The sequence below is a fragment of the Scyliorhinus torazame genome, chromosome 1 (assembly GCF_047496885.1).
Source record: "Scyliorhinus torazame isolate Kashiwa2021f chromosome 1, sScyTor2.1, whole genome shotgun sequence".
NCBI classification, from domain to species: Eukaryota; Metazoa; Chordata; class Chondrichthyes; order Carcharhiniformes; family Scyliorhinidae; genus Scyliorhinus; species Scyliorhinus torazame.
In genome coordinates, this window is record NC_092707.1 from 365,650,873 (window position 1) to 365,672,202 (window position 21,330).

The following is a 21,330-nucleotide window of genomic DNA, read 5'->3' on the forward strand; positions in this document are numbered from 1 at the left end:
GTTCCACATTTCAATTGTGCCCATCCCCTGCAGTTTCCCTCCCCATCCTATGCATCCTAAGTCTTGCCTCATCGCACCATAATTGCCTTCCCCCCAGATATAACTCTTGCCCTGCGGTATATACCTATCCCTTTCCATCGCTAAAGTAAACGTAATCGAATTGTGGTCACTATCACCAAAGTGCTCACCTACCTCCAAATCTAACACCTGTCCTGGTTCATTACCCAGTACCAAATCCAATATGATCTCGCCTCTCGGTGGCTTATCTGCATACTGTGTCAGGAAACCCTCCTGCGCACATTGGACAAAAACGAACCCATCTTAAGTACTCGAACTACAGCGTTTCCAGTCAATATTTGGAAAGTTAAAGTCCCCCATAACAACTACCCTGTTGCTTTCGCTCCTATCCAGAATCATCTTTGCAATCCTTTCGTCTACATCTCTGGAACTTTTCGGAGGCCTATAGAAAACTCCCAACAGGGTGACCTCTCCTTTCCTGTTTCTAACCTCAGCCCATACTACCTCAGTAGACGAGTCCTCATCAAACGTCCTTTCTGCCACCGTAATACTGTCCTTGACTAACAATGCCACCCCTCCCCCTCTTTTACCACTTTCCCTGAGCTTACTGAAATATCTAAACCCCAGCACCTGCAACAACCATTCCTGTCCCTGCTCTATCCATGTCTCCAAAATGGCCACAACATCGAAGTCCCAGGTACCAACCCATGCCGCAAGTTCACCCACCTTATTCCGTATGCCCCTGGCATTGAAGAAGACACACTTTAAACCACCTTCCTGCCTGCCGGTACACTCCTGCAACTTTGAAACCTTACTCATGACCTCACTACTCTCAACCTCCTGTATACTGGAGCTACAATTCAGGTTCCCAACCCCATGCTGAGCTAGTTTAAACCCTCCCGGAGAGCATTAGCAAATTTCCCCCCCAGGATATTGGTACCGCTCTGGTCCAGGTGTAGACCCTCCCGTTTGGAGGTCCCACCTACCCCAGAATGAGCCCCAATTATCCAGGTATCTGAAACCCTCCCTTCTGCACCATCCCTGTAGCCACGTGTTCAGCTACTCTCTCTCCCTATTCCTTGTCTCGCTAGCACGTGGCATGGGTAACAACCCAGAGATAATAACTCTTGTTTGTTCTAGATCCAAGTTTCCAACCTAGCTCCCTGAATTCCTGCCTTACATCCCTATCCCTACCTATGTCATTGGTGCCTATGTGGACCACGACTTGGGGCTGCTCCCCCTTAAGGATATCGAAAACACGATCCGAGACATCGCGGACCCTGGCATCTGGGAGGCAACATAGATCCATGGACAAACAGGCTAAGGTCCATTTGTTCCTCGAAACTTCCCAGTGTCTGCCATTCATTCAAATACTTCCTTGTCACATTAATCCTTCCAAAGTGTATCAACTCACTTTTCAGGTTAAAATACCATTTTTGCCCATTGAACCATCCCGTTTATACCTTCCTGAAACCCACGGCACCTGTTAGGTGAATTGGGCAATCTGAATTCTCCCTCGTGTGCCTGAACAGGCGCCGGTGTGTGGCGACTACGGAATTTTCACAATAACTTCACTGCAGTGTTAATGTAAGCCTACTTATGACAATAATAATCAACCTCACTGTTAGGAGCGGCACGGTGGTGCAGTGGTTAGCACAGCTGCCTCACTGCGCCAAGGTCCCAGGTTCGATCCCGGCCCTGGATCACTGTCCGTATGGAGATTTCACATTCTCCCCGTGTCTACATGGGTTTCGCCCCCACAAACTAAAGATGTGCAGTGTGGATGGATTGGCCGCGCTAAATTGCCCGTTAATTGGAAAAATGAAAAAAACCTGTCAACCACCCAGCCAATCTTTACGTCATCCGCAAACTTCCTGATCCTACCCCCCCCCCCCCCAATAGTCACCCATGTAATTTCTATAAATGAGAAACATAGGGGACCCAGTCCAGATCCTTGTGTTACACCACTGGACACTGGCTTCCAGGCACTAAAGCCTGTCAGCATCCCCGGTCTCCTACAGCTAAGACAATTTTGAATCCACCGTATCAAGTTACCCTGTATCCCATGTGCATTTGCCTTCTTTATACGCCTCCCATGTGGGACACTATCAAAGGCTTTGCTGAAATTTATGTAAACTATATCAACTGCACTACCCTCATCTACACACCTGGTCACATGCTCAAATATTCAATCAAATTTGTTAGACTTGACCTCCCTCTGACAAAACCATGTTAACTATTCCTGATCAAACCTTGGCTCTCCAAGTGGAGTTAGATTACCTCCTTCAGAATTTTCTCCAATAGTTTCCCTACCACTGACAGGAGACTTGATCAGGCAGCTCAAAAGATTAACATCGCATCTAATATCAGCTGACAAAGGAGCATATCAGCTTAAATTATTTTTCATTTTGTGTGCCCTACCAACTGAGTCAAGCCAATTAGCAGGTGTCATTAGAAGGGGATATGTGAGCTAATCAGCCATACTAGGGAAAAAGGGAAGCACAACGGTACTTCAATACTAAGAAATGTGGGGAAACACTCTTCATATCAATAGGTCCTCAATAGCTGCCGCCTTTTTGCATTGGAATCTGGGTTCAAATTCACTCTAAATTGATGGACAGCTATTCATTCTGGATATAACCATGCTATAATTCACAAAATAGTTTTTCCTTTGGAATCTGTCATTTCACTTCACTGAGAAGACGTTTTCATTAGTGATACTACTCAGTAAAAATGCTGTCAAAAAATTCATGTCACACATAAAACTAGGGTTTGAAAGAACTGAAAAAATCCTGATCCTAGCAGTTACTGGCAAATACTTATTTATTTGCAAGCATCAAGTGTAGCCGCTATTTTTCTTTGTAACTTTTTCTCCATTTTTGAAGATGCTGATTCTTGTTGACTGGGACAATTTGATTTTTCTTTATTCATGTTCACAGCAAACCACAATTTCTACAAATGATCTACATATCCTACATGGTCCAAAAGTTACACTTAAAGCTGGAGGTGAACTTGTATAGCTAACCACAGTATTAGTGTGGAAATAAATGGAACTCAAATATAGAACCAAAGGTAGGCCATAATCATTCTGATACAAAGAAATGCCTTTCATGTCATAGGTGGCAATCTTAAGAAATCACCCCCTCCCCCCGGGATGGCATGGTGGTTAGCACTGCTGCCTTACGGCACCAAGGACCCGGGTTCGATCCCAGCCCTGTCCGTGTGGAATTTGCACATTCTCCATGTCTGCATGGGTCTCACACCCACAACCCAAAAATGTTCAGGGTAGGTGAATTAGCCACGCTAAATTGCCCCTTAATTGGGAAAAAAGAATTGGGTACTCTGAATTTTAAAAAAGTCATCTCCCTTTAAGGGTAACCCCAAGTGATCAGTAAAGCCTTCACAGTTAACAGCTTTTGCCCATTTGCAAACTTGCATAAATTCAGCATTTCAAAGCCAGTTATCTCTGTGAGGTAAGTTACACATACTAACACCAGGAGGTTGGCTGAGTCTGAAAACTCCTAGGGAATATATATAAATCTAGGTAGTACTTGGATACTGTGTTAATTCAGGCTTCAATACCGCATTCCTTTCAGAATGCAACTAAAATGGTTTTATTCTAAACTCATAACACTAGCTAAAAGTATATGAAAAGCTATCATTCAGAAATTTTATCCCATACTGCAGGTTACAAGTCTACTTCTCCCAGTGGTGTATGGCTTTATGCATGCTAACAGTCCTTAGGTCCTCACCAAATGGCCAATGCGGAAAGAAACTAGACCGTGTCAGCAAGGACCTCAACTATGAAGTTTTCAAATTTAAACTCAATCTTGCCCTCATCTGGGGAATTAATAATGGGAAGGCGATAACGGATGAATTGAACAGGTATTTTGCATCATACTTCACTATAGAGGATACAAGTAACATCCCAGAAATAGCTGTAAATCGGGAAATGGAAGGGAGGGAGGAACTTGGAAATTACAATCACCAGAGAAGTGGTATTGAATAGATTTTGGGGTCTGCGGACTGACAAATCCCAGGTCCCGATGGAGTTCACCACAAGGTCTTGAATGAAGTGGCTATTGAGATAGTTGATGCATCGGTTTTAATTTCCCCAAATTCTGGGAAACTCTGGAGGAGGTCAAGATGAATCATCCACTCAGCACTTCTGGCTGAAGAATATTGTGAATGCTTCAGTCCTATCTTTTGCACTGATGTGCTGGGCTCCTCCATCATTGAGGATGGGGATATTTATGGAGCCTCCTCCTCCATTGAGTTGTTTAATTGTCCACCACCATTCACAACTGGATGCGGCAGGACTGGGATTACAGGCCAATGGTGGGATCCTGATCCTTTATTATCCTCTGATCCATTGGTTGTGGGATCGCTTAGCTCTGTCAATCACTTGCTGCTTATGTTGTTTGGCATGAAAGCAGTCCCGTGTTGTAGCTTCAGCAGGTTGACACCTCATTTTTCAGAATGCCTTGCACTGCTCATGGCATGCCCTCCTGCACTCTTCAATTAACCAGGGTCGACCCCCTGGCTTGGTGGACATACCCAGGGATGGTGATAGAGGGATCTACGACATTGTCTGTAAGGTATGATTCTGTGAGCATGACTATGTCAGGCTGTTGCTCGACTAGTCTGCGAGACAGCTCTCCCAGTTTTGACAGACCCCCATATGTTAGTAAGGAGGACCTTGCAGGGTCGACAGGGCTGGATTTGCCGTTGTAATTTCCAGTGCCTTGGCCGAAGCCGGGTGGGCCATCTGGTTTCTTTCCCTTTTATTGACTTTGTAGTGGTTTGATATAACTGAGGCACTTGCTAGGCCATTTCAGAGTCAACCACATTGCTCTGGATCTGTAGTCACGTCAACCAAAGGTGAGGACTCCAGATTCCCTTTCCTAAAATGACATTAATGAACCAGCTGGGAATTTTTTTTAATGACAATTGTGACGATTGGAAGATGTTAGGAAAATTGGATTATAAATGTAGTAGCCAATTTAAGGGTTAAAAGCCTGGAGTTAGAATGTGTTTAAAAAGTATTTTGTTTTGCTTCAAGGAAACAGCAGGAGAAACTGGCAAGGAATGTGTTCATCAGTCTGGGCTAATGTATAGTGGTTTGTCTGGGAAGTCCCTGGGGAGTTAATTGTGCTTTTGCAACCTGCAGAGATAATGTAGTTTCAGCTTGGGGAGCTTGGTGGTCATTGTTGGGTGGAACTCAGAAAACAGCGAGCGAGTTTGGAGAAGCATTGAGAGAGAGAGAGAGAGAGAGAGAGAGAGAGAGAGAGAGAGAGAGAGAGAGAGAGAGAGAGAGAGAAGAGCTGAGTTCTGATCTGCCTGACTCGGAGTCCACAATTCTTTCTAAATAGGAGTGTTTAAAAGCAGAGCAGTCTTATCCGAAGACACGGAAGAGTTGAAACAACTCAGTAGATGTAACTATTTGAAGATATACAGCCAGAGTATGAATGGCTTCTAACCAGAGGCATTACTTCATGCCCTGCTAATTTTAGATTGAGAGCTGTATTTTTCTTTTTTTGTTGTTTTATGGGAAATTGGTTAGTAGTGTTAAGGGCCAATTGTAAGCTGTTCTTTTTGGGTACGAAGTTTAATATTGTATTGACAATAAAGTTCGGTTTTAGAAATACCATAAGCCCTATTTTCTTTCATGCAAATCACTCCTGGAGTGAATCATTCTTTCCGCACGGTCTTAAAATAAACTTAAATATTGGGGTTCCATTCCAGTCTCCTAGCCACTGTTGGGGTTTGGTCTGGTACTGTAGTACAATCGACAATAGTATTTGTGGTCATCACTGGACTTCTTAATTCCAGATATGGGGCGGATTCTCCGGTATCGGCGCGATGTCCGCCGACCAGCGCCAAAAACGGCGCAAATCAGTCCGGCACCGGCCGCCCCAAAGGTGCGGAATCCTCCGCATCTTGGGGGGCCGAGCCCTAACTTTGAGGGGCTAGGCCCGCGCCGGACTGATTTCCGCCCGGCAGCTGCTGAAAAAGGCCTTTGGTGCCCCGGAAATGACATTGCCGGGTGGCGCATGCGCGGGAGCGTTAGCCGCCGCTCACGGCATCCCCGCGCATGCGCTGTGGAGTGAGTCTCTTCCGCCTCCGCCATGGTGGAGACCGTGGTGAAGGCGGCAGGAAAAGAGTGCCCCCACGGTACAGGCCCACCCGCGGATCGGTGGGCCCCGATCGCGGGCCAGGCCACCGTGGGGGCACCCCCCAGGGCCAGATCGCCCCGCGCCTCCCCCAGGACCTCGGAGCCTGCCCGCGCCGTCTTGTCCCGCCGGTAAGAGAGGTGGATTAATCCTCGCCGGCGGGACAGGCATTCTAGCAGTGGGACTTCGGCCCATCCGGGCCGGAGAATCGCCAGGGAGGGCGCCAACCGGCGCGGCGCGATTCCCGTCCCCGCCGAATCTCTGGTGGCGGAGAATTCGGGACGCGGCGGGGGCGGGATTCACACCAGCCCCCGGCGATTCTCCGACCCGGTGGGGGGTCGGAGAATCGCGCCCATTATGTGTTGTAATCCTTGTGGTTATGGGAAGGAAGTCTTTTTTTAGACACCCCATATCTCCTTTACAATGGGCCGGTTTAGCTCAGTGGGCTAGACAGATGATTTGTAATGCAGAACAAGGCCAGCAGCGTGGGTTCAATTCCCGCACCGGCTTACCCGAACAGGCGCCGGAATGTGGCGACTAGGGGCTTCTCACAGTACCTTCATACTTGTGACAATAAAAGATTATTATTACAATGAAGATGAATTGGGTGGTTGGTTAATGTGGAGTTTTTTTTTTAAATTCGTCCATGGGATATGAGCCTCGCTGGCTGGGCCAGCATTTATTGCCCATCCCGGAGGGCATTTAAGAGTCAACCACATTGCTGTGGATCTGGAGTCACATGTAGGCCAGGCCAGGTAAGGATGACAGATTTCCTTCCCTAAAGGACATTGGTGAACCAGATGGGTTTTTATGACAATTGGCAATGGTTTCATGATCACCGTTTGGACTTTTAATTCCTGATTTTTCTTTATTGAATTCAAATTTCACCATCTGCCATGGCGGGATTGGAACCCAGATCCCCAGAGCATGACTCTGGGTCTCTGGATTACTAGTCGAGTGCTGGGCTTAGTCAAATCCTTACAGATTGAGGATAGCCTCCCAGTTGGAGCTAAGAATCCGTGCTTGTTGCCTTTGATGGCCCAGACAGAATATGTATCCTGGGAAGGACTGGGTTCCTTCTGAATTTTGAAGTTGTTGTGTTTTCTGGGTCTCTTTTTTGAGCTATTGGAATAGAAGGAATGGGGTGGTGGTACGCAGAGGTGGGCTTGGCCAATCTTTGACAGATTTGTTGGAGGGAGAGAGAGAGCGCGAGTGTTCGTCATGCCTCAACATTGTTAGAGACCTTCTCTCAAGCGGAGGTAGGTAGGCCCCTTCTCCATGTAGTCTTATATGGTTGTTTCCTGAATGTCCTACTTATTGTGGTTGGGATTTATTGGGTGCGTTGGAAATTCTTCTCTTTGGTGGTTGGGTTGGGTGGGGGGGGGGGGGGTCTCATTGGCTGGGGTTGGCGTACAAAAATGTTTTTGGTGTAGATGGGAGTGGTGCGGTACCCGAGGTATGATTAGTGAGTGCAGGATCGACTGGGGTTTGGTTTTGGGGTGTTCTGGAAGTTCTGGGGTATTGATTCCGATGTGTCATAAAGTGATGGGATAGGCCAGGTCCCATGCTGTAGTTGGTATCCGGTGGTGCCCTGGAGCTTGGGATGCCCCTTTTTGGCCCCTTAATGGTCAGGATGTTTTCTTGTTTGAATGAGCATTGTTCTCTTCACCATTAATGGGCAATGGGTGTGCACCAGCGGATTACGGGCCAATGGTGGAATCCTGATCTTTTATTATCTTATGGTCCACTCTTGGTAGTTCTAGTTCTCCTTCTTGTTTTCTTGGGAGGTGTTGACAGCACTGATCGTAATCTGTTCATGTTGTTGCTGGTCCTCTCTGAATAAATGTGTGATGATGTTCTGCGCTGGGTCTGAGATTGGGTTTATGTTGACTTGCGTGATACACATGTAACACCCTTTTAGAGCAGAGGTTATTGTGTTTGTTCGTTAGCCTTTTTGTTTTTAAAGGGTGGGTATAAAGAATCCATGACTGATTCCTGCATGGGTGCAAATCGGTCTGGTATCCGAGGAGAGGTTGCGGTGTGCCATTGGTGCCTCTGGTGCTAGAGTCGAGGGAGATATATATTGGTATGTGGCTGAACATGGCGTGAAAACTTTATTCTGAACTCTCGTGGCAATTGCATGCGAAGGTGTGCACCATTTTACCATCTTTTCATGGTCTTATCCTGATTCTCCCTTGATCTCTAGTTGGGCTTATAGAGGTATCAAGTTGTGTCTAATGATTGAATAGAGCCTGTTATAAGACTGTAAGATATAGGAGCAGAATTAGGCCATTCAGCCCATAATCTGCTCCACCATTCGATCATGGCTGATATATTTCGCGTCCCCATTCTCCTGCCTTCTCCTCGATAAGACCATAAGATATACTGCTGTTCTCCTGTCCCCCTTTGCATTCATATATGTGGGGTCTTTTTTTTTTTTTGCTGGCTGTGCTGTATCCTTGTGATTTTATAGCGTTGTTTGTTAACATTTTGGCAAAAACCTCAATAAATATATATTTTTTTTAAAAGGGCTCACTCATTTAATACACAGGAGAGGAGAATATTTTTCTGAGCGTCATGAATCTTTGAAACTCTTTTCCTCAAAAGGCAGTAGCTGCATGTCTTTGAATATATTTAAGGCAGAGCTAGATTTGATTCTATTTTAAAATAAATTTAGAGTACCCAATTATTTATTTTCCAATTAAGGGGTAATTTAGCGTGGCCAATTCACCTAACCTGCACATCTTTGGGTTGTGGGGGTGAGACCCACAGAAACACGGGGAGAATGTGCAAACTCCACACAGACAGTGACCCGGGGCCTGGAACGAACCCGGGCCCTCGGTACCGTGAGGCAGCAGTGCTATCCACTGCACCACCGTGCCGCCCCTGAGCTAGATTAGAATCTTGATTAACAAGAGGGTGAAAGGTTATCAGGAGTAGGCACAAATGTGGGGGTTGAGGTTAGAATCAGATTAGCCATGATCTTATTGAGTGGTGGAGCAGTATTGAAGCATCGAGTGGGCCTCCTCCTGTTCCTAATTCGTAGGTTTGTATGAATCCGAAGTACACATACATAAAGTTTACCGACAAGAATCTGATTTCCACCCCCCTTCTCTGGTTGAAAGAAATGAATGTTGCACCTTTTTAATTTGATCAGCTGACACCACCAGCCAGGGATCAAACCAGGACCATGGTCCCTTTAGTTTCGTACCATACAGACTGTCCAATTCCCCATTTAGCCTTTGGGAAGCTAAACTGTACAAGTTATTTTAATCTTAAGCTATAAATCCTTACCCCTGCCTCCGTTAAATATGCAGATACCCCCGTCTCGGCCATCATGGATTTTGTTCCGTCTGAGTGTGGGATTACTGTCTGTTTTAATCCAAACACCGGCCATTGCATTGTCAAATATTTCATTATCTTCTATAAACCCAAGACCTGTATTAATTGACATCAAGAAATAATTTCACTTGGATCTGAAATTGAGGAAAAAATAAAACAGAACAGAAAAACAATAATGAAAAGACCTGCAGCCACAATGGACACTTACCAGAATTGTAAACAAGAATTCCACCATTCTGCCCTCCCCATATTTTATTGCGTCGAATCTTAGGGTTGCTTCCAGTTCTGTGGATCACAAATTTTAAACTAGCCTAAGATTAATGTCTTACAATAGTAACAAGTACGTCAGAGAAATACACTCCCAAATAGTGCTCATTTTCTGATTATGCAGGACTTGAATCAATATAAACTTCTCAGCACCGATGACAAAAAATACAAAGTACTTCAGTGATTCGAAAAATTCAAGCATCAAAGCTTTAGTACAATTAGTACACCATGCAGAGATTGGACACCAAAATAGTTTTAATACAGAACCTAAAGAAAAAGCACACCTTTGCTTCTAGCCTGAAAATCTTGTGGCCTCTCATGCAGTTTTTTTGCCATGGCACCAAATATAGAAAGACTTTCATCTCTCCTTGATGCATTGCCACTTGAATTGAGCTACTAGTGTTGCAGAATGTGGAACAAAATTCTGGAAGGTAAACTACAAAAAAAAAAAAAAAATTTTGTTTTCAACCAATAAGATATTATAAAGTTAACGAAAGTACATCTCAAACACAGCGGTAGAGTTCATACAAAAGACAAATTGCTTTTACTTACAAATTACTCTGCAAGTAATGTATCAGCAATGTATGTGAAACTTAAGCAAAATGACGCCAGTCCAAAGTAGCAGTATACAACATGAACGTTTCTCCAATATACAACACTCATTGTTGAACATGGCCTTCAAATCCTCATAAAAATGGCTGAATGATCAATAAAACCAGAAACGTTCTTCCACAAAAACATAACCAGGTCTCTTCCTTGCGATGTTAAAACCAAGACCCCATCTACCCACTCAGTTAGACGCAAAAGATTCTATATACCAATACCCAAAGACCAGCAGGGAAATTCCCCCAGCATCTGTGCTACTGTTCTGTCCATTTGCACGGTTTGTCCAGCGAGTTCTGTAATTTCGAAGATGCTTCCTTCAAATCCGTAAGTTTGGTTTCACCACAATTTTTCCCAATTGAATTAAGTTTTGAATCCAAGTCTATGACATAAATTAAATATGGCACCTCCCACCAATCCTGCGGCAAATCACTTAGAACCTTCCCACTTCAACAATATTACAACATACCTGGAACACGTATGCAGTTCAATTAATAAAAGTCGACTCAGCAGCAAATGCCATCCAACAGCTTTGCCGTCTGAATTGGCCTTCAGTAAATGTGCAAAGCATCCCAAGGATAGTGTCCTGCCCCTCTCTTGCAAGGGATGCATATGAGCCTTCATTCAATATTTTTTCTCCCCACCTCTCACTTCAATCTTGTTCCTTCTCTAACCTGACTTGATGCTTTCAGTAAAGTAACAGGAAATGCTAGCATCTGAGGAAACATCTTCACCGCAGTTTAGTTTTCAATAGTGTCCATGTGTACCAGCTACCAGAATTTCTTTTTTTTTTAATTGAAAGGAGAAATTAGGTTAATTTGTAACTGCAAATAGATAATAAAATGTCACACATATTTATCCTAAAAGTTCCCTTCTATTCCTTTCATTTCTCTTCAACCTGTAGACATTTTACACCTTTAAGAGTATCTTATAAATTAATGCACCTTAAATGTGACTGCATTAATCTTAATCCAGCTCATATTTCATTAACTTATTTGACATTCCAGATCACATGAGAAAAAAGAAACTGCAGTTACATTGCAGATGATCAATTCCTACATTTCAAAGCTCTTCACATAATGAAATATTTTTAGAGCGGGGTTGGCAATGGCTTGTAGGAATACTGTGGCCATCAGTAACACATTAAACAACTAAGTATGGATATTGCATTGATATTTATCTATTTGTTAGTTTATATAAAAAAGAACCTTTGTTCTTAAGTGGCAAGACTTAATGACTGATATGAAATCTGGCTCAGTCAACCAAATCTTCACTCCAGAAGTAACTCGGAGTAAAGCATTGAGATTTTAAGACTTTATGATAAGGAATATTTTAATGTAACTAATGTCTGCATTTTATTCTCAACTGCAGCAACAATTTAAGACAGCACCAAGACAAAATCAGATATCAAAGCCCCAATGAAGGCGAACATAAAGCTTACCTAATCTGAACCCCTGAATACATATGATTGTAGATATCATTGTCTTCAAGCACTCCATGGCCATTGTCATAGAAGTAAACACCCACCTTGTAAAACAAACACTCTGTCATGAATACTGTTATCACTGCTGAACCATCAGATTTGCTAAAACACTTCTAATGAATTCATATGTACCTGTTTGCCACTATGTATTCGGTTTCGCCGTAGCACTGGTGTACTTCCTGTTGTTACCCACACACCTGCCAGGGTATTACTGTATACTTCATTTTCTTCAATTACACCTTGCCCCTTTTCGTGCTTAACAATAAATATTAAAAACATTTAGCATTCTGATTGTAGCTCAACATGGTGCATTTCCTACCACTTTTAACCCTGCAAATATTAAGGTAGGATTTCTCCTTGGTGCTAAAGATAACCTATTTCAACTTGTACAGAATTCCATAAATTTTTCTCGTCTTTCTCCTCTAGAAATTTTAGTTTCCCCAAGTGTAATTCTTGGTTGGCTTTTCAGTTTTCATACTCTCCTGACACAACAGCAACAAGCTACTCATCATTTTGTGGTAACAGTGGTTGCAATTACAGCAAAAGCAGCACTGTTACAATAATTATTTGGTTGTTTGAAAGACAATGTTACAAGATAATCCAAGAATTATATGCAGTTTTTATGGACTGGAAATAAAGCAAAATCCTGAAAATACACAGATCAGTTAGAATCTATGGTTAAGTTATGCAGGTTATTGACATTTAAGCTGGATAATTGTACACTGGTTTTACATTGCCAACATTTGGTATTTTTATTTCAGGTTTCTAACATTGAGTTTTCCTTTAACTTTCAATAACTTGTATTTCCACATAGTAATACATACGTGTTTTATTTAGCTAAAGAACTCAGGCTAGTTAAGCATTTCTAAATGTAGCTTCCACATTCACCAGAGCCTTTTAAACCAACCAAGCAAAATAATGACATCCGTTTCATTTTCTTTCTAAACTTAATACAGCCTTATTTCTCTAACCTCCCTCACCCCAACATTCCATACCAAACAGAAAACACAAGCTATAGACTTACCACATAAATACCTCCATGTTGGCCATCATGAATTTTGTTATGGCGTACAATTGGACAACTATTTGTTCGAATCTGTATTCCTGCTAATGCATTTCCTAGGGTACAGGATTTTAAAATAATTATGAACGTATAAGATTCAAAAAGTAAAAGCTTCAACTGAAATGGATATATTCCTCAACCTACCATAAATGTCATTTCCCTCTATAAGGCCCCTGCCATCTCCAAAGATGTAAACGCCACCCTGATTCCCATTAAAAATGGCATTCCCCCTAAGGAGGATAACAAAGAAAACACATTAAATTACCTAGGAGATATAAATTACCTAGGAGATACATATTTATCTTGATGACTATAATGATGCCCAAAAGCTTACCTAATAGTTGGGTCACTATTTGATGTAATCCACACACCAGCAAAATTGTTTGCATAGATTTTGTTCTCTATGAACTGGCCTCGTCCTTTCTCATGTACATAAATCCCTCCCGTCTGCCCATGGTGAATTTCACATCTCACTACTGTAGGGTTCGCATAGGCTTTCACTTCAAAACCAGCTATTCGATTACGATGAATGTTACAGCTTTCAAAGTAACCCTGAAACAAATAAAAATTCCATGATTATTCATGGTGAATGGTCGAATTTAAAAGTCCATCAAATGGAAATATAATAGCGAACATCCGAAGGCTGTGCTGTGCACATTATAGATGGGAGCAGTATCAAAAAATTCGAATCACAAAATGTTTTACTTTCCCCCCTTCCCTCCAATAACATTTTAACATTTCAATCTGGAGTACACCGCAGAGGTAAACTCTCCATTCCTCACTCCCATAATGTAAAATGGGTATTTCGAAATCCCTCTCACCCTCCCCACAATGTACTGCACCTATAAAAGTTTGCATAATCCCATTTACGCACACCGATTTAAATCTTATGCAGGTCCATTAAAATTCCACCAAATGTATCCAACTGGGCCAAGTTTGGGCACTCAAATCCTAGTTGCCTCAGACACAAAGCTTTAGCTTAATCATAATTCAAGCTTGAGGCTTACCTCATTCAACTTCAATTTGCATTGTTGCTTGAAGTATTAAATAATTAGATTCAAAACCATCAATACACAATTACACTTGTACTGCAGCATTACCATTAAAATCGCTTCCCAACTGTACATGGAATCAAAGTTTGGAATGCAGTTCAGCTGCTCTCTATTTATGTCTATTTATGCTAATTCTTACCTAGCATGTAGATATAAAAAGAATATTCCTTTTTCTTCTTGGTTAATTGAACAAGTATTATGGGAGAGGGGCCATCAGAACCATATTTAAAATATAATCAAATTAAAATTAATTATATTTCACTTATAGAAATGCCAAAGTCAGTCAACTCAAGTTTGTCAACACAAACTTAATAAATGCAACAAAAAAAATTACATCAACTCTGCAGTAGGTTAAGAAATCAAAGACTTAGCACTGCTGCCTCACAACGCCGAGGACCCGGGTTCGATCCCGGATCACTGTCCGTGTGGAGTTTGCACATCCTCCCAGTGTCTGCATGGATCTCGCCCCCACAACCCAACGGGTAGATGGATTGGCCACCTAAATTGTCCCTTAATTGGAAAAAAAATTAATTGGGCACTTTAAATTTATAAAACAACATACAGCAATTTAGATCTCTCCTCTATAATTAAACATCTCCTTCAACGTTCCTCCTTAGCCTCATCTCTTCCCAAATGACACAAGTATTATGCCCCAATGGACTTCTTTATCAAAACTGAGATTATTCACATGTCTGCCTCAGCTTTTCCCTTCAAAGTACCCTAACATAATCTCTTGTAGCACATTTTTCCATAGCCAACTCCTACCTTCCCAACTGAGACTTAATTCCGTCTGAAGACCCAACACTTGTTCTCATGTCCATCTCCTCACCACTCAATTACCTCCCCTTGGTCCAATACTCAACTGCGGACTTGCCAAAAGAATTGTTCACTTCCCCTCTTGAAAGCCTTTACCAAGCCTTTCAAAAGTTCACCATTAAATACAACAATCACTCCATCCATTTGTGCACAAAACATAGGTTGACACTTTAGTACAGTATTGAGGGAATGTTGCACCGTCAGGAGTGCCTTTCATAAGAGACATTAAACAGAGGACCCAGTGGGCATCAAACATTAGAAGACACGATTTCAAAGAGAAAGGGAGTCCTGACCAATATTTACCTTTCAACCAAGATCACCAGAACAGATTATTTGGTCATAGGGCAGCACGGTGGCACCGCTGCCTCACAGCATCAAAGGACCAGGGTTCGATCCCGGCCCCGGGTCACTGTGTGGAGTTTGCACATTCTCCCCGTGTCTGTGTGGGTCGCATCCCCACAACCCAAAGATATGCAGGGTAAATGGATTGGCCACACTAAATTGCCCCTTAACTGGAAAAAATGAATTGGGTACTCTAAATTTATTTAAAAAAAACATTTGCCCATTATTGCATTGTTTGTAGGAGCTTGCTGTTCTTATTTCCTACACTGCAAAAGCAAGTACACCTGAAAAGTACTTAATTTTTAAAATAAATTTAGAGTACCCAATTCATTTTTTCCAGTCAAGGGGCAATTTAGCATGACAATCCACCTAGCCTTTGGGTTGTGGGGGCGCGACCTACGCAAACACGGAGAATGTGCAAACTCCACACGGACAGTGACCCAGAGCCGGGATCGAACCTGGGACCTCGGCGCAGTGAGGCATCAGGGCTAATCCACTGCGCCACCGTGTTGCCCTGAAGAGTACTTAATTATATATCCTATCTGGCTGTATCACAGCTTGGTATGACAACTGCTCAGCCCAAGACTGTAAGAAACTATAGAGTCGTGAACACAGCCCAGTCCATCACACAAACCGGCCTCCCATCCATTGACTCTGTCTACACCTCCTGCTGCCTTGAGAAAGCAAGCAGCATAATTAAAGAGCCCTGCCACCCTGGTTATTCTCTCTTCTACCGGGCAGGAGATACAAAAGTCTGAGAACACGCACCAATAGATTCAAAAACAGCTGCTTCCCCGCTGTTACCAGAATGACCCTCTTATGCACTGAACTGAAGTATGCTTCATCGATGTCTATGTATTTACATTGTGCATCTATCATATGTCCTGTTTTTCATGTATGGAACTATCTGTCTGGACTGTACGCAGAACAATACTTTTCACTATACCTCGGTACACATGATAATAAAGCCAAATCGGTTGTGAAGCACTTTGACATGTCCTGAGGTCAAGAAAAGTACCATAACATTACAAGTTTATTTTTTTCTTCTCCAACCAACAGCCCTTGCTGTAATTGTTAGCCAATGGTCAGCTTATCCTATTTTTCAGTTTGAACGCCTTCCAAGATTTCATAGAATCCCTACAGTGCAGAAGGATGGCATTTGGCCCATCGAGTCTGCACCGACCCTCCGAAGGAGTACCCCACCGAGGCCCACGCTCCCACCCTAACCCATAACTCCACCTAACCTTTTGGCCACTAAGGGGTAAATTTAGCATGGCCAATCCACCCAAGCTGCACATCTTCAGATTGTGGGAGGAAACCGGAGCACCCAGAGGAAACCCACGTAGACACGGGGAGAAGGTGCAAACTCCACACAGTCACGCAAGGCTGGAACTGAACCCAGGAGGAGGCCACTTGGCCCATCATGTCCGCACCAACCCTCCGAAAGATCATCCCACATACGCCCACTCCCCCACCCCATCCCCACAACCCCACCCAACCTGTACATCCCTGGACACGAAGGAGTAATTTGATTGGCCAATCCACCTAACCTGCACATTTCTGGACTGTGGGAGGACCCCCTCGCATGCACGGGGATAAAGTGCAAACTCCAGTCAGTCACCCATGGCCGGAATTGAAACCGGGTGCCCGGCACTGTGAGGCACCAGTGCTAACCACTGTGCTACCCTATCCTCAGAAATGCAACACAAGAATATTGATGCAACAGCAAATCATTATCTGCTATCCCTCTTCAACGTCCCTATAGTCTTCAAGGTGATTGACCACTCCCATCAGATTTCAATTCTCTCTTTCCTGATTCCAGTTCAATATATCACAATACAACTTATATCACCTGTAAAGTTATATCCTACTGTGCCTGTACAATATCACAGTGAACTCCAAGGTTCCATTCCTGACTCTGTCCTTATATTAATCCACAGATTGCTTCCCGGCATCATTATCCAAAAGCATAGGTTCATATTTCTTAGGTTAGCTGGCTCCACCATCACCCTCAATTTCATGATTGCTCCTGCGCTGGCCAACCAACTAACGCAAGGTATGAATGAGCCAAAAAAATCTTCACCTGGACACTAGTAGGAATAAAACCATCTTAGTCCCCAATTCCATCATCTTTTTCAGCAACTCACTCAGACTGAACAAGTTAACTGTGCAATTTTGGTTTCCTTTGCAATGTAGAGTTAATTCCATGTTAGCTTTCTTCCCAGAATTATTCATTTTCACATCCATCGGGTCACCACCACTCCTGAAGGCCCTCATCACATTCAGCCTAAATTTCTCCAATGCGACCTTTCTAGTTATATCGAAAATACATCAATGAAAGAAGTTATGTGGCACACTCGGCCTATGTCAATGTTTGGGTTCTAGATGAGCCTCTCCAGTTCGCTTTACCCAAGCTCCAACCTCACCCAGAATCTCCGTTTCTGATCAACAATGACCCCTAGTTTCCATTCCCCAAAATAATGACTTAAAATTCCAGCCCTTGTCCACAAATCCCAAGAAAACTCTGGCACAACCCATTCACCACGATCTACATCCTGATAATCATCTACAATAAATTTAGTGTAATGCATCATATTTCTCCAATGGCAGCAGAATCTTCCACCATCTAGCTTTTAAACTCAAATTTCCTTCAAAAATATATCTGCCTTCCTACACCTTATTCAATTTCAAGAATTTCTCTGAAAAACATTCCTGCAATCACATAATAATAATAATAATAATCTTTATTATTGTCACAAGTAGGCTTATATTAACACTGCAATGAAGTTACTGCGAAAATCCCCTAGTTGCCACATTCCGGCACCTGTTCGGGTACAGACGGAGAATTCGGAATGTCCAATTCACCTAACAGCAGGTCTTTCGGGATGTTGGACATCCTCTCTTGCCATATCATTTTCGATGATAAGAGCATTGTAATCTGGTACTGTGAAAGTCAGCAGCAGCCAAGAAGCACAGGTATCCTCTCTGCCTGCCTGTTTCTCTTAACAGTAAAACAAAGTCAGTTTTTAAGTCCACTTACCTGTAATGTGGTTGCTGTACCAAACTGTTTAAATCTGGGGGAATAAAAAGTACAAAAAAGTTTTTTAAAAAGGTGCATGCACAGTTTTTTAAAAAACTTTTTTCCATACTTTTCATTTACCCAGATTTAACTTGATAGGAGCTATGGTCCCTATAACCCAGTCTTAAGTCTGCTTCAGTTGTGGCAGAGGGGGCAGATCAGAAGTGACAATCAGGCTGGCTGTGGTTGTGGCCACTCTTCTTTACGCTCCCTATTGGGGAACTGGCTACAAACATGGGCTTTTACCAACATGAAAGAGAAATGACAAGCAACTGGTTTCAGAAGCAAAAAGTACACCATAAATACATCAGGATAAAATTTGTTAACTTTAAGCTGATTCATCAGCATAATCACTTGGAGAAGTTATATACACTTGAGCATTCTTGATTAATCGTGGTATTAACTAACGATAACTCTGTTTCTGATTTATCAAAAAAAGTGAATGACCCTAGCCAGAATTTGGATATCAATAATGGATCTCTCCTCGAACTAATTTCAAAAACGGAAACACCTAAAAGTAAGTCACACTAATGTTGAAGTTAATAGTATTTTTTGTAATTGGGATGCAATATGATACCAAGACTCCTTAGAACAGTAATAAGTCTGTAGGTTGCACTTCTACACAACAGAGAAAAAGAGCCCCCAGTAAGAGAAAGACAACTTTTTCTCACTTGAATGTTTAGCTAACCATTTTTAAAATTCCAAGGATGCAGTTGAAATCTGTCATCGCAGGAGGAAACGACAATCTGAATAAAATTAACATGACTGTTCCCAAGATTACCATGTTTTGTGTTCATATAGCTCATTACTGAATTCCAGTTAGATTCAACATGTGGCACAGTATTCAACTGCAGAAGAACCAATATTGCCCCATACTGAATGATTTAACGTTACAAAAATACATTAGTTAAGAGCGACATAGGTGAAAACGAAGAGGCAAATGTGCATTTGTTGGGGTAAAGTACTAAAAAGTAGAGAATTAAACAAATTCTTGAAAAACAACCAAGTGTTGCACAAAACAACAAGTGAGTAAAAGTTACCATCAGTCTCTGGTATAAGCATTTTTGCCAGTGCGAATAAATCACAAAGGTAGATCATGAACACAGGAAAAGTACCCAAACAAAATATATCCGAGGTGAGGTAAAGTCGCCATAGTCCCAGATGACCATAGGAATCATTCTCCTTTGAGGGGGAGAGCTGACTGGTGGTGATTTAACCTGAGGATCACCACATCTTGGGCGAAGGGCAAAGTTGAGATGGTGGGCCTTCGTGAATAACCTCAGCCAGTACGGGAATTGGACCAATACTGCTGGTCTCGCTCTGCACCACCAGCCAGCTATCTAGCCAACTGAGTAGGCCCCCACATATCCTGACATCCTAGGTACCATGATGACAATGGGACAGTACAGGATAGTGAAATACAGGCAACATTTGTTTCTTGCTTCCATTATCAGGACTTCATGACTGTCGAAGAATGCTAATGAAGCAATTACATGGACTATAAAAGTGGATGATAAGCCTTCAGAGTGAATCGGTTAATAACTAGATTCAAACTTTTGGCTGTTTACTTCAAGGGCAATGAAGGGTGGCCAATAAATGCTAGTCTTGCCAATGACACCCACATCCCATGAACAAGTAAATAAAATATTATTAGGATAATGTAATGAATTGAAAATTCAATCATGAAGTACAATTACAAAATCTGAATAGCCAACTAAACGGGTTAACTCCTTAAAGATGGCACGGAAACTAAATGAACAGCATTTCTTGATCCGTGTATTCAGAGCAAAGTTTTCTAGAAAATACTACCATGTACTTACATGAGATGTGTTTGCTAAATTGAACGCATCCAGTATATTTCAGCAACGGCAATTATATCTTGGAAACTCATACCCGTGTACCTCAATGCATACTTTCCATACCATTCTTTATTCAATGTTTAAACATATAGTTGCAGCTGCTACAGCCACAGACAACATTACTACTTAGGGATCTATTCAGCAGGAACATACCAGACTCAAGCACATGCTAACAGACAGGAGACAAAGAAAGACTTGCATTTACATGCCATCTTACCACATCCAAAAGAAATCTCAAAAGGTTGCTTATGAAATGCAGTCACTAAAGGAAATCTATGCTGTGAATTCATTCATTTCAGGAGACTACTGGAATCTAACAAGGATATGAAGTCACTTTTAAGCATTTACAATCATTAAGAGGGAAAAGAAAGCTTTAATATCTTGGAAAAGTAAATTGTTGAGGTAGGTACACGCCAATCTTCCAGGTCAAGAAAGCCATGGTTCCACGGGCAGGAAAAAAATATTGGACATGTTGAAAGGTTAATGTTTATAATAATAATCTTTATTAGTGTCACAAGTAGGCCTACATTAACACTGCAATGAAGTTACTGTGAAAAGCCCCCAGTCGCCACACTACGGCGCCTGTTCGGGTACACAGAGGGAGAATTCAGAATGTCCAAATTAACGCCTTTCGGGACTTGTGGGAGGAAATCAGAGCACCCGGAGGAAACCCACACAGACACTGAGAACGTGCAGACTCTGCACAGACAGTGACCCAAGCTGGGAATCAAACCCGGGTCCCTGGCGCTGTGAAGCAACAGTGCTAATCAGTGTTAGGAATGAAATGTTAAAAATATACATTTTAGGATATGAAAAATCCTAGCCTTTGGGGGATCTTAAAGAACTATAAGGGAAAGCACAAACTTATGCTATAATAGGCTGGGTGCTGCAGTGCTCCACCAAGGACGGGAAAACAACATCCTATACAGCTTGCTCAAATAATTCACATAACACACATGCCTGGAAAATAGCCAAAACTACTTAAAAGCCACAAAAATAGATAGTTCCAATGAAGAAAATAACAATATTTCCTGTCAAGCATTGTAGTAACACAACCACTGCCGTAAAGAGAAATTTAGCACGTATGATAGGGGATTTGAAATGACAAATATGAAAATTCTCCAAGGGACTACGCAAAATAAATAGCCAACAAAGGCTTGAAGAAAGTTTTAAACTGCAATAATTAGCAGTTAAATTCTCAGCAAACAAGTTTTAGCTTTCAACAACCCTTCC

General features: G+C 42.4%; 1 protein-coding gene across 4 annotated transcripts in view; it reads right to left on the reverse strand.

The window, feature by feature from the left end:
- Positions 1-21,330, reverse strand: part of fbxo11b (F-box protein 11b) — a 215,976-nt gene that overhangs the window by 33,862 nt on the left and 160,784 nt on the right. For 3 of the 4 annotated variants that reach the window (XR_011948202.1, XM_072511178.1, XM_072511198.1), the window contains 7 exons: positions 13,284-13,501; positions 13,094-13,179; positions 12,911-13,005; positions 12,019-12,141; positions 11,845-11,930; positions 9,742-9,818; positions 9,486-9,629 (listed from right to left, as the gene is read on the reverse strand). Coding sequence is in view for 3 of the 4 variants with exons in the window: in XM_072511178.1 (XP_072367279.1) it covers positions 9,486-9,629; positions 9,742-9,818; positions 11,845-11,930; positions 12,019-12,141; positions 12,911-13,005; positions 13,094-13,179; positions 13,284-13,501 (829 nt within the window). In the remaining variant the exon portion in view is untranslated. The remainder of the gene's footprint in view (positions 1-9,485; positions 9,630-9,741; positions 9,819-11,844; positions 11,931-12,018; positions 12,142-12,910; positions 13,006-13,093; positions 13,180-13,283; positions 13,502-21,330) is intronic. The other variant, XM_072511187.1, reaches the window with a different exon arrangement.